This window comes from Misgurnus anguillicaudatus, chromosome 22, assembly GCF_027580225.2.
Source record: "Misgurnus anguillicaudatus chromosome 22, ASM2758022v2, whole genome shotgun sequence".
In the NCBI taxonomy this organism is placed as follows: Eukaryota; Metazoa; Chordata; class Actinopteri; order Cypriniformes; family Cobitidae; genus Misgurnus; species Misgurnus anguillicaudatus.
In genome coordinates this window covers 36,139,181-36,152,956 of record NC_073358.2, presented here as the reverse complement: position 1 = coordinate 36,152,956, position 13,776 = coordinate 36,139,181, and the positions used below count along the sequence as shown (strand labels likewise).

At 34.9% G+C, this 13,776-nt stretch overlaps 1 protein-coding gene across 3 annotated transcripts; it reads right to left on the bottom strand.

The window, feature by feature from the left end:
* Positions 1-3,162: 3,162 nt before the first annotated feature.
* Positions 3,163-11,856, bottom strand: LOC129440089 (tetraspanin-9). 3 transcript variants are annotated; one of them, XM_055199185.2, is made up of 8 exons: positions 11,575-11,856; positions 10,693-10,770; positions 8,184-8,372; positions 6,341-6,415; positions 6,139-6,246; positions 5,521-5,631; positions 5,288-5,371; positions 3,163-3,964 (listed from the first exon to the last, which is right to left on the bottom strand). In XM_055199185.2, the coding sequence occupies exons 2-8, from the start codon at positions 10,747-10,749 to the stop codon at positions 3,896-3,898; spliced, it is 693 nt and encodes a 230-aa protein (XP_055055160.2). In that variant the 5' UTR covers positions 10,750-10,770; positions 11,575-11,856; the 3' UTR covers positions 3,163-3,895. The 3 variants fall into 3 exon arrangements, with proteins under 3 accessions (XP_055055160.2, XP_055055159.2, XP_055055158.2); XM_055199184.2 differs by having other exon boundaries at positions 10,693-10,790; positions 11,503-11,853; XM_055199183.2 differs by having other exon boundaries at positions 11,503-11,849.
* Positions 11,857-13,776: the final 1,920 nt, after the last annotated feature.

The following is a 13,776-nucleotide window of genomic DNA, read 5'->3' as shown; positions in this document are numbered from 1 at the left end:
TTTGAATCACACATATACTATTCTGATATTTTCGTCATGCACACTGTACTTGGACCCTCGCTTATGCGTAAACACAAAATGCAATACCTCTCCTGGGCTAAATACTACATCCTCCTGTATGCGAATGTGCGACCTATCCATAAAAAGTATGGTTACAATAATTTGACTGTGCATGAATACTACACACACACGCAGTGTACGTGGACCCTTGGATAAAAACTGAACTATACTTCTAACTTATCTTTATCTAAATTGACTAGTAAAACTAGTGCACTGTGTTAGTATTCGGCACAGATTGCTCATGCTCAGAAAAAAGTTGCAGTTAATTCTCTTAAGCAATGCTTGAGGAACAGATTCTATTTAATCTTTGCAAATTACAACGGCTACTGATCTCTGGTTAAGCACAGCTCCAGCCAGCTGCAGTGTTTGAAAGGGGTGATCAATCTAACCATGTTCTTCCATTTCTACAATAATGCCTCTCCCAGGAAGAACAACTTCATTTGAATCTCATGTGTTCACGACGGGCAGCAGTAGTGTGAGAAAATGCTTTTTGGTTTATTACATTAACTCAAAAGCATTTGCTGTGTAATAGCAATATTAAAATTCACTTTCCTCCCATTAACTGGTTTCAAGACCGATTGAAACCTAAAACGATGGGGCCTTACGTCATCTACATTTTTTTACGTAGTCTTAATATTTGTAACTTATTGATTCATAACTGACAGTTTTACTAAAGGCAGAGCTTCTGTTCTTATTTAGCAATATTTTAATGGGGCTGGGTACCCTGTTGAGCTGTACTCATTCCAAATATGATGTCTTTAGAAGACTCTGGGGGTTTCTGTATTTGTTGTGAAGGGATTTAAGATAGTTTCATATCCCCTGATCGATGGATATGTAGTTTTGAACAAACCTGGCTATCTTAATATATAGTTGTATTTTCTTATGTACTTCCTCTACTTTTACATAGAAACAGGGTGTGTGTGGAGAGAGAACATGACTGAAGTTTTTCTGGGCTATTATAGAGAGATGATGTGGTACTCTTCAACTGTATGATTTATTTTCCTAGGAAACCAATCGTAATAATATTTTTTAGCACAAAATGAGGTAGATGGCAACACATGCTCCTCTCTTTCCGTAACGATTAAGAAAGCAAAATGATTGGCTTGTATTTACTCTGGATGGACACCTGTTAAACTACGATACGTTTTTAAAAGTGGGTTTCAAACCAATAATCTTTATTTTCAAATTAGAAAAACAATGCTGATTGTAAATGAAAACATTAAGTTGTACCAATTTCTAGATTTTTGCAGCATAGCCTTAAATGAAAACACCATCGTTTTTCAGTGTTTTGCTGTGTTTTTGCCTCGGCTTGGATGAATGAGTGCATGCCTGTCTTTTTTCAATGTGTGCACTTTTAATCTTTGTACGGCGCTTCTTAAATGTGTTAGCATTTAGCCTAGTCCCATTCATTCCTATGGCTCCAAACAAAAGTTTTATTTTGTGCCACCATATTTACTCATGTAACTACTCACGTAACAGTCTTTAAATAGGGAAAACATTGAAGTGTTTGGTGGCTTCTAAATTCATCCCTGTTTGGATCCTAAGGAATGAATGGGGCTAGGCTAAATGCTAACACATTCATGACGCGCTGTATAGGGATTGGGTGCATGCATTGAGGGGAGATAGGTATGTGTTCATTCATGTAGGTTGAGGTGGAACATAGTAAAATATTGAAAAACGGTGGTGTTTTCCTTTAAAGGGCACATATTATCCCATTTTTACAAGATGTAATATAAGTCTCAAGTGTGCCTAAAATGTGAAACTTCGCTGTCTGTGAAGTTTAATTTCAAAATGCCTATTTGGGCGGGAACAAAAAAAGTACAGGTCATGTGTGTACCTTTAAATGCAAATGAGCTACTGCTTTGGGTTAAAAATAGATCTGATTCCTGTGAATAGTCTGGGACAATAGTATCTTTAGCTGCATTAGTGAGTGCTACAATGTGCTAACAAACACATTTAAAAAAAGCTTTTGGGTAAAATTAACCAGTCAGTCAGTGGCTGTGGGTGGGGCTTTGTTATTGTGACATCACATTGACAGAGAGTCCAAACAGCATGTCTAATGAAACTGCTTTGGTTTAATAGGGATACAAATGAGTAGTGGGTGGTTGTGTTCACACACTGCCAACACACATTTACGTCCAAACACCTTGTAAAAGTGGATTTTGCATAATATGTGCCTTTGAATGGCCCTCTAGATATACATGGCACAAATACACTAATACTCTATTATATTTACCTGTCCTTGTATCGGGTCAATTCAGATTTTTCTCTTTCCCTATCCATGTAAGCACACGTGGACATGTTGGCCTCATATATTTTCCAAAGCTCAAAATAGATAAATGTGATATTAGGATTTTTTTGTATTAAAGTGCATGAATACAAAAGGGTGAGTGTGCAAGCCACAACTTTTTAGAGCAGAAACCGTAAATGCTCTATTTTGGTTTTAAAGAATAGATATTTTAAGTGAATTGCAATAATGTGTGTATAGTCTAAAGGTGTTGGCGAGAAATGGTTTATTCTGTGTACAGTTACTTTTTTTTTAAAGATTACTTTAAATTGTATTTGTTTTCTGTGATGACTCAAAAAGAACAAAATTATTTTAAAACACGTACAATAAATCGTAGTATTTTTAAGTTGGTTTTTGGGGGGGTTCTGAATATTGTGGAGATCTGGATATTGTTCAAAATAAAACTGTTAAATTCTGATGATGCTTCTGATGCTTTATAACCAAAATATTTTTTACAAAACTTTCATGATAAAAAATTTGTTCTTTTTTACACATAATTTTTGTCATGCCATTTAACACAATTATGTGTTATTTTGTGTTAAAATAAATGAAAGGGCCAACACAAGTTGTGTTAAAGTAACACAAAATGTGTTGTTCCAATAATAACACAGAGATGTGTTAGTTAGGGACAACACATTTAATGTCTTGTTCCTAAACTAACACAGAATGTGTTGTTTTTAACATGTCTGTTTTAAGAATGTACTCTCGTTGGTGTGCAGTAGTGTTCTGTAATAGGAAGTGCTGGCTTGGTGGTACTTCCTGTATCTTTAACCATAAACTTCATATTTTACGTATACTGTTACAAAAAGGAGGAGTTATTATTATTCTTTTCACTTTATTTCATTTACATTATTTTAAAGAGCAATAAAACATATTATCAGCATTAGAAATGTCATATCAAACTGGTAGAATTGTTAAATAAGGAAGAGATAGCATGACGTGTGGTTTTACCCGTGTGCACATTCTGGGAAATCAAATGATTTAGCTTTAAGAAGTAAGAAAAAGGAAGTAATCAAAAATAAATGCTTTCCATTGTCCAATATACAAAAATATGCATATATAGTCTCCGTAACAGTTCAGTAGAACATACCAGGTCATATTCAACATTGCTTAACATTATATCTGAACTTATATACAGTAAAATACAGATAGATGTGCATGTAAAGATAACTCATAAAAGCCCCCAGACTTGACATTAGAATTCACAAGGGTGAATTCAAAGTCTGAAATCCCCTTTTAAGTTTAGTCAGTCACGGTCAATCTAAAATAGTACAGCTGTGAATGGGTTAGTTTTAGAAACAGTTTCTGTAAGTTATTGTTTCACATCTCTAATAAGGGTTTACAAAAAGGAAACGAGTGCGTAAGAAATACGTTTATGAAATCCGCATGGACCACCAACGGTGAACACAATGTTTGATGGCAAATTGGTCTGACAGTGGTGGTAATGGCTCTATGTATTCGCTAACTAGTTTCCTAAAGGGGGCACTAGTATGCACACATATAATACTATATCTATAAAAATTGTTAAAGATCTGTGAAAATATTTGATCACTTGTATTGCAACCCGGACCGACTGATGTGGCAAAACAGGGTCATGGAGAAACACATTCCCAAGACCTAGAAAAGAAGAGAAATGATTAGTCAATTGTAAAACAAGACCACTGAACATTCATGTTTTGTTACAAAAATGATTCATTACCACAATCCTTCTAAAGATTTCACCTCGTTATGAACCATAATAAAAAGTGTGATCAAGTCATGGCAATGTGTTTTTACATTAACTCACATAAAATAAGTTAAACAAATAAAACAATTGAATTTAGTAAAGCAATTCTTTACTAATCAAGATTCAAAACAGTACATTAAAATAAATTTTACAGCCAGTCTGATTAAATTTTCCAGCAAAACCATTTCAGTGTGAGAGGACTGGAGACCTCCATTAGCTTTTGAGTTGTAAAAAACTGTAAAATAGTAAATTGCCTGGTTGCATTAAAGCTCACATAACACAAGCTGTTTCTGCATTTCTGATGTTAATCTGGAGTACCTTTAGAGTAGTATTACATCATTTATATCTTTAAAGAGTCTTTAGTTTAATCAGATTTATAAAAGAAAGATTAGCTTAATCGATTTTTTCAGATAACGTACAAAAAAAAGAAGAAGGAGGAGTTACAACCGCGGGAGGAGCGAGTACGAGTCATGCAACACTATACAACACTGTTTAACTTATGATTCACTACATGTTCATGTCATTTATATAATATGCACGCGCCTATTTCCAACATAAGACAGAAGTCTTTCTTACCGCGTGCAACTCATGACCCATTTGAGACTTTACAATGAAATCATGGGTTAAACAAACACACACACAAAACTCAGCTACTACCCCAGATAATAAACTATATCCATTGTTTCCATAAGGCTGACTTTTCTCTCCTTACATCCAAAAACACACTTCGTCTTTCGTGCCATTGTTGAGTTTTGAAATTAAACAAAGCTGTCGCGTGATGTTTGTAGTGTCTCCCGCTGATTGATGGGTGGACGGGGTTTTCTGGGGAAAGTGCCCATAAAAAGAAGTGATATGTATAGAAACCCCTGAAACGTCAGCTAGACCCGTAATTGAAAAAAACTTTCTGAAACTTGTACGAACCCTGGCGAAGTGCATTCGGCAAATAAATTACTCTGTAACACGACCAACTGCTTTTTTGACACTTTGCCTACGTTTAGCATGAGGAAACAACTCTATAACTGTGTTAATAAGTCAGAATGCATGAAATACCATTGAACCACCTCTTTAAAATGTTAATTCAAATAAAAAAAAAGTTGAATTTGAAGGCCGCCAGGTAATTTACCATTTTTAAATTGAACCAACTTTTGTGTTGATTGAACAAACATTGTGGTGATTTTGACAAGATATAAATCCTTCACAAGGAATGTTTATACCTCAATAATGCAGACAACAATGACGCCAATCCCTGTGTTCAAGAGGTTACTTTCAAATGTAACCTTTAGCTTTTCGTAACAACCCTAAATAAATAAATAAAACATATATAATGGGATCAGAATTATAAAATAAATATGTGTATCAATGTTAATATAAGAATACAGGCTTCAACATCAAGCTTATGTATAAAAATGTTTTGTGGACACAAAAGGTGTTTTGAGTGCTGTATTACCTGGGACCAGAATTCTGCTGTAACATTTTTATTGCAGGGAACCTTCTTGCAACAAGAGTCTGGTAACCATTTCTTCCAATCTGTGTAGTTGGAGATCCCACAGCACTGAAACTATTGAGGAATTTATTAGAATAATTTTTATTGAATTTACACTAAATGTGAGTGGTGTTTAGACATGCAAAAACTGTGGATGGTTGTGAAGGCATTGTTATCCCTACATATAGGCAATGCATTAGTAAGGCTAAGAGTTTTTATTCATTTCAATTTTATTTATATACCGCTTTTCACAATTGTTTCAAAGCAGCTTTACATTAATAGATGCAGGAAAAAACAAAGAAAAATCATAAAACATAAGCAGCAGAATACAGCGGCTAAGATTAACCATACTAGCGAGCGTAGTAATAATGTAACATATATAAGAGGGTGTTAAGTTAAGCCAATGTCAGCAGACTCCCCAGGGGTTGAAAAAAACCCTAGGAGAAAAACCCTGTGGGAAAAGTACTAGGGGAAAACCCCTTGGGAGAGAGCCAGACATAGCTGATTCTATAGAGTATATATTATTTAATAGATTTATATTTATATATATATAATGTTTTATGATCTTAAATACCCACTTACTGTTTCATGCACAGTGTCCCAGTCATCTTTAGCTGTGCTATTGTTTTGTCTGTTGGTTAATGATCCATCTAAACCTTTTTTAAGATCTTTTTTAATGAATGTATCAACCTGTACAGAAAAAAACACATTTGATCATCTTCTCTATAACAATCTTCATTTAGATCCACATCATTGCATAATTTCATCATAATGTGTTTTGTACCTCTCCCTCAAATACTAGAAGAATGCATGCCATAGCCAACTCTGCCAGCATTAGAATGAACAGCAAAATGAAGAACTAAAAAAAACCCAGACATTTTCAGTTGACATATTGAAAGTTGTGCACTTTGGTGTCATTATAGTGTAAATGATAGATGTTGTAAACAGTGAGTGACAATTCCATAGTTTTCTGAATACATTTGCCATAAAATGTGATCTGATCTTCAAATCAAGGGTGTTGACAAACAAAATGCGTCCAAATCAGATTTTTCATGTTTTTATTGAAAACAACAAAAAAACCTCAGTGCTTGTGGAAAAAGTATGTGAACCCTTGAATGAATGACCTCAAAAAAGATAATTGGAGTCAGGTCTAGCATAATGGAGTCTTTTTAAGATAATACGTTTGGAGGTGTGGACTACAGCTACTTTGACTGATATAAATCCCTGAAACTTTTGGAGTTTGCTCTGCACAAGGACATGTAAGGAATAATTGATGACGGGCCATCGAATTATAAGAAAATAATGCACACCCAAGGTGGTAATGCGGCACGACGTGAAGCGGAGTGCCGTTACACCGCGGGTGTGCATTATTTTCACATAATTAAAAGGGCCGGAGTCAATTATTTTGCATAGAGACAGAGAGCAGTTATGCAAATTTGAAAAACACGCCCACCGGGGGGGGCAATCTAACCGTCTCCATTGACCCTGCACCGCGAGAGGCCGCCTCCCCGTCATCTCTGGCCCACAACAAAAAACAGAATAATGCCTAAAAGCTGCTGTGTGACAATATGAACAGCTAACAAGCCAAATAACCCACAAATAATTTTTTATAAGCTGTCGAGCAGTAAAACCCAACATTAAAGGAGAAAAAAGTGGATCGCCGACTACATTTCCCCCTAGTGGGCGCAGTTCTACTAATAGGAGTACTATGAAAAGTTGCCTGTTTTCCACTTTTGTGTCTTTAAACGCTCGTTTTTTGAGGTCGACAGCTTATAAAAACTTATTTCTGGGCCACTTGGCCCGTCAGCTGCACACACTGCCACACAGCAGCCCTCAGGCATTATTCAGCTCTTTCTATAAGCCAGAAATGACAAGGAGGCGGCCTCCCGCAATACAAAGCCAATGGAGACGGCCGGATTGCCAGCCCCCCCCCCCCGGTGGGCGTGGTTTTCAGGTTATGACTCGCTGCGCTCTGTCTCTATACCGCGGTTACCTCAAACATCGCTCTGGTGCCTTTTTTTTAAGACATTTGAAAAGTTAGGTGTGTGGTTATCGAAAAATAATGCATGCCAATGGAACATTTCTCAAGCAATCTGAATACAGCATTCAACAGACCCGTGGTATAAGCTTATGTAAGCCATACCTCGCCAAAAAGAGTGTCAGAGGAGCTACAAACAAGAATTGTTGCTTTACATAAAGCTGGAAAGGGTTCACTTACTTTTTCCACTGCCATTTTAAATGTTGATTAAGTGTGTTCAGTTTATTTTATGGGACGGTTTCCCGGACAGGGATTAGACTAGTCCCAGACTAAAACAACTTTAAGAGCTGTCCAAACTGAAAACAACTTGCATATCTTTAAATACATCAGTGCCTTTGTTTTGCCTCAAAATGCTCACAAGTAATGTTTTTAGTAAGGCATGTTTGTTAAAACTAGTTATATTTCCTAATTAAACTAAGGCCTAGTCCTGGATTATGCTAATCCCTGTCCGGGAAACCGCCCCATTATGTTTGTCAATACCCTTGACTTCGATAAAGATCAGATCACATTTTATGACACATTTCTTCAAAAAACCATGAAATTCTAAAAGGTTCACATACTTTTTCTCGCCACTGTATATTTGACTTACAGATATTAGCAGGCAACGGTTTTCTTTCAGGGCTCCAAGAAAGCCCAGGAAGGACACGCAGGTAATAATGATTCCTGTGATGAAGAGACTGTTCGCTATATTCATAGCTTGAAGGCTTGGAAGGAGAGATGCAAACCTAGACGTTGTCATCAAATAGGTGCCCAATCCAAAGATGGCAGCGCCACAGATCTGTAATGACAATTTTAAAATCACATTTACAAAAGCAGAGATATACAGTATGTGCATGCATCACCTAACTACACTCCCAATAACAATAAGGTGTTACACAAACACAATACTATAGCAGAGCCATTTTGGAAAATATGAGTGCGCCCTAAGTGGTTTCATAAAAAATCTTTTAACATTTTTATAAAACAGAAAGCTAAAGTAAAAAAGCAATACCATTAGCAATGTCAATAGCACTAATACGAGATTATATCATCTCAAATAACCACTTACTGTTTAATTTAAGAAAGAAATGATTCTTTAACCCAATGGTTATTTGGGAAATCAAAACGGTTCTTCTATGGGACCACTGTTAAATTTTTCTTTTTAAAAATGATTTATATAGCGCTTTTTACAATGTTGCATTGTTTCAAAGCAGCTTTACATGAAAGAAAAAAGTACAGAAAAATATAAAAATATATATGAAAAATAATATCTAATTTTAGTTTAGGAATAGGATATAGTATTATTCAATTTTTATTTTTCTCATAGATTATAATTGAATAGAACATACTTTACATCAAACATTAAGTCACTTAATATGATAAATAACAGGTGTCATATTAAACTAGACAAGCTTTTTCATATTACATGGCCTTAAAAGAAGAACAAAATAGAACAAGTTTAACATTACAAAAAAATGTACAACAGTACCATGAGCAGGAGTGTAAAAAGCATAGAGAAACTGTAAAGTGCACCCACACTACACACCTACAAAATGGAAATAGTGACGTCTTTAAGACTGTACCTAGACCATTACAATAGAAGCTATAACAGAATTTACAAAAAAGCTAAATAAACCTTTGTAGCACCTATATTTTTAAGAATTTTAAGATTTTTTTATTTTCAGCAATAACAACACAAACAAACGGCTTTCGTGGCCCAAACTTAACTTTTGGTAGACTTCCGGAACTCTCATTAAAAATGGCTGCGTTATTTTTGACCCATAATGGGTAAATATTGGACAGAACACATGCTGGGTTAAAAATGACCCAATGTTTGGTTTTTCTGTAGAAATTACAGTATTATTGTGTATTACTGGGAACTAGCTGCCAGTAAATTACTGTAGATTTTACATTTATGTTATTTACTGGCAACAGTTTGTTCAAAGTTAAATGAACATGAAACATTTTCAGTCTTTATCATCTACAGTAAGTTACTGGCAACCAGCTGCATAATTACAGCAAATTTTTTACAGTGTGGGTTATAATAACCCAGCAGTTGGTATTGAGTCAAAAATAACCCAGCCATTTTTAGAGTCCATGCTTGACGTCTCCCCTCGTCTTTTGAATGCAAAACATTTTTATTTTCAACAAGGTTTTTGTACCAAAGGTCAGTTTAGTCGCTAGCCAGACCGATAAACAAGCACAGACCGGAAGTTAACTTTGGGCCAGGCATGTAACCGCGGCAGTGCGAGTGTGTCCGATTAGACTGTTCATTATTTTCAATATCGTAAATTTTACGGTTAATCTTTTTCATGCAGGTGGTTCAGATTAATGTGTTTCATATATTTTAACCCTAAAATAAAATAAAATAAAAAAATAAAAGTCAAGTTAAGGCTAGATTCCTCTTTTTATTGTAATTTAAAAAATAACACGCCTTCGTCATCTTCCCTGAAAAATGTTACATTGTTTCTGTTTGAAGTCTTTAGTCCTATAGCCTATTAGTTGAATGAAGTATCAATAAATAAATAATTGTCTGGTCTCTTCTTTCAGCTGTTTATTTTGATTTCTGTTATTGTATTTTTCAACAATGTGTTTTTGCTTGGGTCAAACTGACCCTACCCTTTTTTTAAATATACATCAACTTTGCTGTAAAACAGAGAAGTAGGGCCACAATAATAATAGGCTATATGCCTTTGCGTTTTGGAAAAAAAGAATTTAAAAAGCAGAGCTGATTTAAATATTTTTTAAACACATATTTTACACCTTGGCTTAAAAACCCCCAGCTAAGGTCATGTTTTTTGATTTACATAAAATCATCCTACATGATGTAAATCATTCTGTGAAAAATAACATTGATATCGTTAATACTGAAATTGAAATTTGAGTAAAATCGGTGATCAAAACCAACATTGATGCTTACAATTATAAGACTTTATCTTGGGTTTCACACACAGGGTCACAAATTCAATAACAGCACATTTAGTCTTAACAGAACATAAGGTTTAAGTATGCATACAAATAAATATTAGTGTCTATATGCCGTAACAGCGTCACAGAGAAAAGAGTCACATCAACAGCCTGCATATGAATCATGTGACTGACCTAAAATGGATACTTACAAAAAAGATGAAGTTCACCACACACATGGTGTACTTCAGACACTTGAGGCAGGACATCTCTGAAGGTGGTGTTCAGTTCTGAAAGGTTATCAGACACACTGGACTTCAGGTTAAATGGTTATCTCACCGTGTTTTTCCCCCCAAAGTACACGCATCAAAAATGACTGACTCAATGTCAGCAGCTCATTTCCTGTGTCAAAAGTAAAGGCGGTGCTGATGGAACACAATCTGACGCATGAACTACTAAACAGTTTCATATTCATTTAACTGTCTGCATGCATTTCCTGCGTAACTTCCTTAAATGAAACAAACCGAAGTAAAATTCTTTACAGCACTGCATGATGATTTTGTCCAATTGAGAGGACACAAAACTTGATTTGAAGACTAATCATAAAAAATAATTTAGCCATTTAACTACCCAAGAGCCATTTATCTAGTTCCTCTTTGACATGAAGCTGTACGTACATACATTTTCATACTTATACAGTAGCCTATACAGAACTAACCACAAGAAATGAGGTAAAATGTAAAACAGAATGTTTAAACTGAACATATTTAAAGAAACACATTTTGAAATTATTTACTAAAAATTGTGTCCAAATCATATTTCATACGTACAATTTAGAGCATAATGCTACAAACACAAAGATCATGGGTTTGACCCAGGAAAACATATAGGCCATAGTATACACTGTAACATATTTTCATGTATGCCAGCCAAAAACAAAAGTGTAATTCATATTCTTACAGTAGATAAACACTTATCAAATCATAAATATCCAAAAAAATTTATTGATCTTATTGTCTTACCTTGTTGAGAAATGTACTCTGTAAAAATACAAAAATACTCCAAAGAATGATCCTCAATTAAGACAGACTCACCCGTCTGACTCTGTTACTGGCAGTGGGAGGGCATGAGCCTCTCTTACTTCCTCTGTGAATGACAGCGTGTTTATCAGAGAGTGCACGCAGGGGGTGTAAAAAATGACGAAAGGACAGAAAAAATGAACGAACAAACAAACGAATAAAAGGTGTGTATCAGTTAAGAAGATAAGAAATGGTCAAAATGAGGTGCTAAATAAGAAAGAATGAGAGAAAGTGTTTAACAGTGAAGAACGTATGAAAGGGTTCAAAGGTAAGCTATATAAAACTAAGGAGAAAGAAAGAAAGTGTGCAAAAGTTAAAATGGTGAAAACCCCTCTGATCAGTTTATGATTCACTGTCACTAACTGTCACAAAATACCCACAAGCCCAACGTGCCCAAAATATCTTTGCTGAGAAGAACAAAAAAGTGCAGAGTGCATTTGCTGTATGCATTACGTTAAAACCACAGATGGTGTCTTTACCACAGTGATGATAAAAATATATAAAGATACAAATAGGGTTAGAAACAGAAACTAATTCTGATCAATGGGAATTTTATTCTAATGAAACACTTCAAAGCTGTTTGCTTTTAGATATAGCATATCTTATTCGGAGGTAGGTACACTGTAAAAATGTATTTAACTAAATGTTGGTAAACACGTGTGTGGGTTTTAACATATCATTTTTAAACCAATTTAAAACTGGTGTTTCACTTTAAGACAGTAAAAAACTACGTAGATCCTTTCCTGAGTATATCCACATGGGACCTATAAAACGAAGTATGAGATATTTCTTAGTCATGTTTACCAAAATACATCTTATTTCAATGTCATATGCAAACAGATGTTTGGTTTTCCTGTTTCACAGAGAAACTGGAAAAGAGGAAATGAAACATTAAGACCTGGGAAATTCAAAGTATGAGCAACATTAAAAATTATTTATACTGCGCTCTATACTAAACTAAAGTGTGGTCTGGGTTAAAGGGATAGTTCACTTAAAAATGAAAATTCTGTCATCATTTACTCATCATGTTGTTCTAAACCTGTATGAATTTGTATGAACACAAAAGAAGATATTTTGAGAAATGATGGTAAACACACAGCAGATAGTGACCATTGACTTCCATAGTAGAAAAAAATATATCGGAAGTATTGTGATAAATGATGAAGAAAATATTTTGAGAAATGATGGTAAGCACACAGTTGATGTACCCATTAAATTCCATCATATTTTTTTATTCCTACTATGGAAGTCAATGTCACTATATGCTGTGTGTTTACCATCATTTCTCAAAATATCTTCTTTTGTGTTCATCAGAAAAAAGAAATTCATACAGGTTTAGAACAACATGAGGATGAGTAAATGATGACAGAATCCTAATTTTAAGGTGAACTATACCTTTAAAGGTGCAGTGTGTAAATCTTAGCGGCATCTAGTGGTGAGGTTGCGCATTGCAACCACCTGCTAAGTCCACTGCTCACTCCTCACTTTTGAATCGGATAGAGAAGCTATGGTAGCCGCCACCGGAAAAACATGTCAACGTCAGAGACAACTTAGTAAAAATTGTTTGTCTGTTAAGGGCTGCTGTACAAACATGGCGGCAGAAAATGGCGACTTCCGCGTAAGGGACCCTCGGGTATGTAGATAAAAAAGTCTCATTCTAAGGTAATAAAAAAATATGGGTTTATTATAAAAAGGTCTTTATACACCCCTAATGATATAGTTTTGTATATTATTTTGCATATCTGTCAAGAGATCCTTCTTAAAATTACACACTGCACCTTTAACAATACAGATTTACCAATGTTTTACAGCACATAGTACAGTGCGCCTGTTGTGTGTTTCTCTAAACTTTATTTTTATTTGATATATGAACTCTACAAGAAGTGAAGTAAACATTCAAAAGCATGAAAAAGGTATTTTAATACAGCACCAATTCTCCTAAATACACTGATGCAGTACATCAAAAATATGAAAGAAATGCTACTGGGGTATAGAGCAAATACGTCGGTGCCCTTTGATGCAAGATTTTTTAATGTGTTAAAAAACTTAAAACGCAAAGGCACTTGGAAATATAACGAAAGATAAAAAGCCTTTATTCTCACATGGCTTCAAATTAAAAATAAGTCACACCAAAACATTGCGGCTAACAAGACGCTTTTGTTAGGGTGTCTACTGATGCAGTATTTTAAGGTAGTTTATATTTAACTTGATCTTTCT

Bases quoted from the DNA above. Each gene is read 5' to 3' on its own strand.
- LOC129440089 (XM_055199185.2), bottom strand. From the start codon at position 10,749: ATGTCCTGCCTCAAGTGTCTGAAGTACACCATGTGTGTGGTGAACTTC. The intron at 6,416-8,183 runs GTAAGTCAAATA...GGTTTTTTTTAG, and splicing joins ACCGTTGCCTGCTAATATCT to TTCTTCATTTTGCTGTTCAT. The intron at 3,965-5,287 runs GTATAAACATTC...CTTCTTTTCTAG, and splicing joins TTGTTGTCTGCATTATTGAG to GTCTTGGGAATGTGTTTCTC.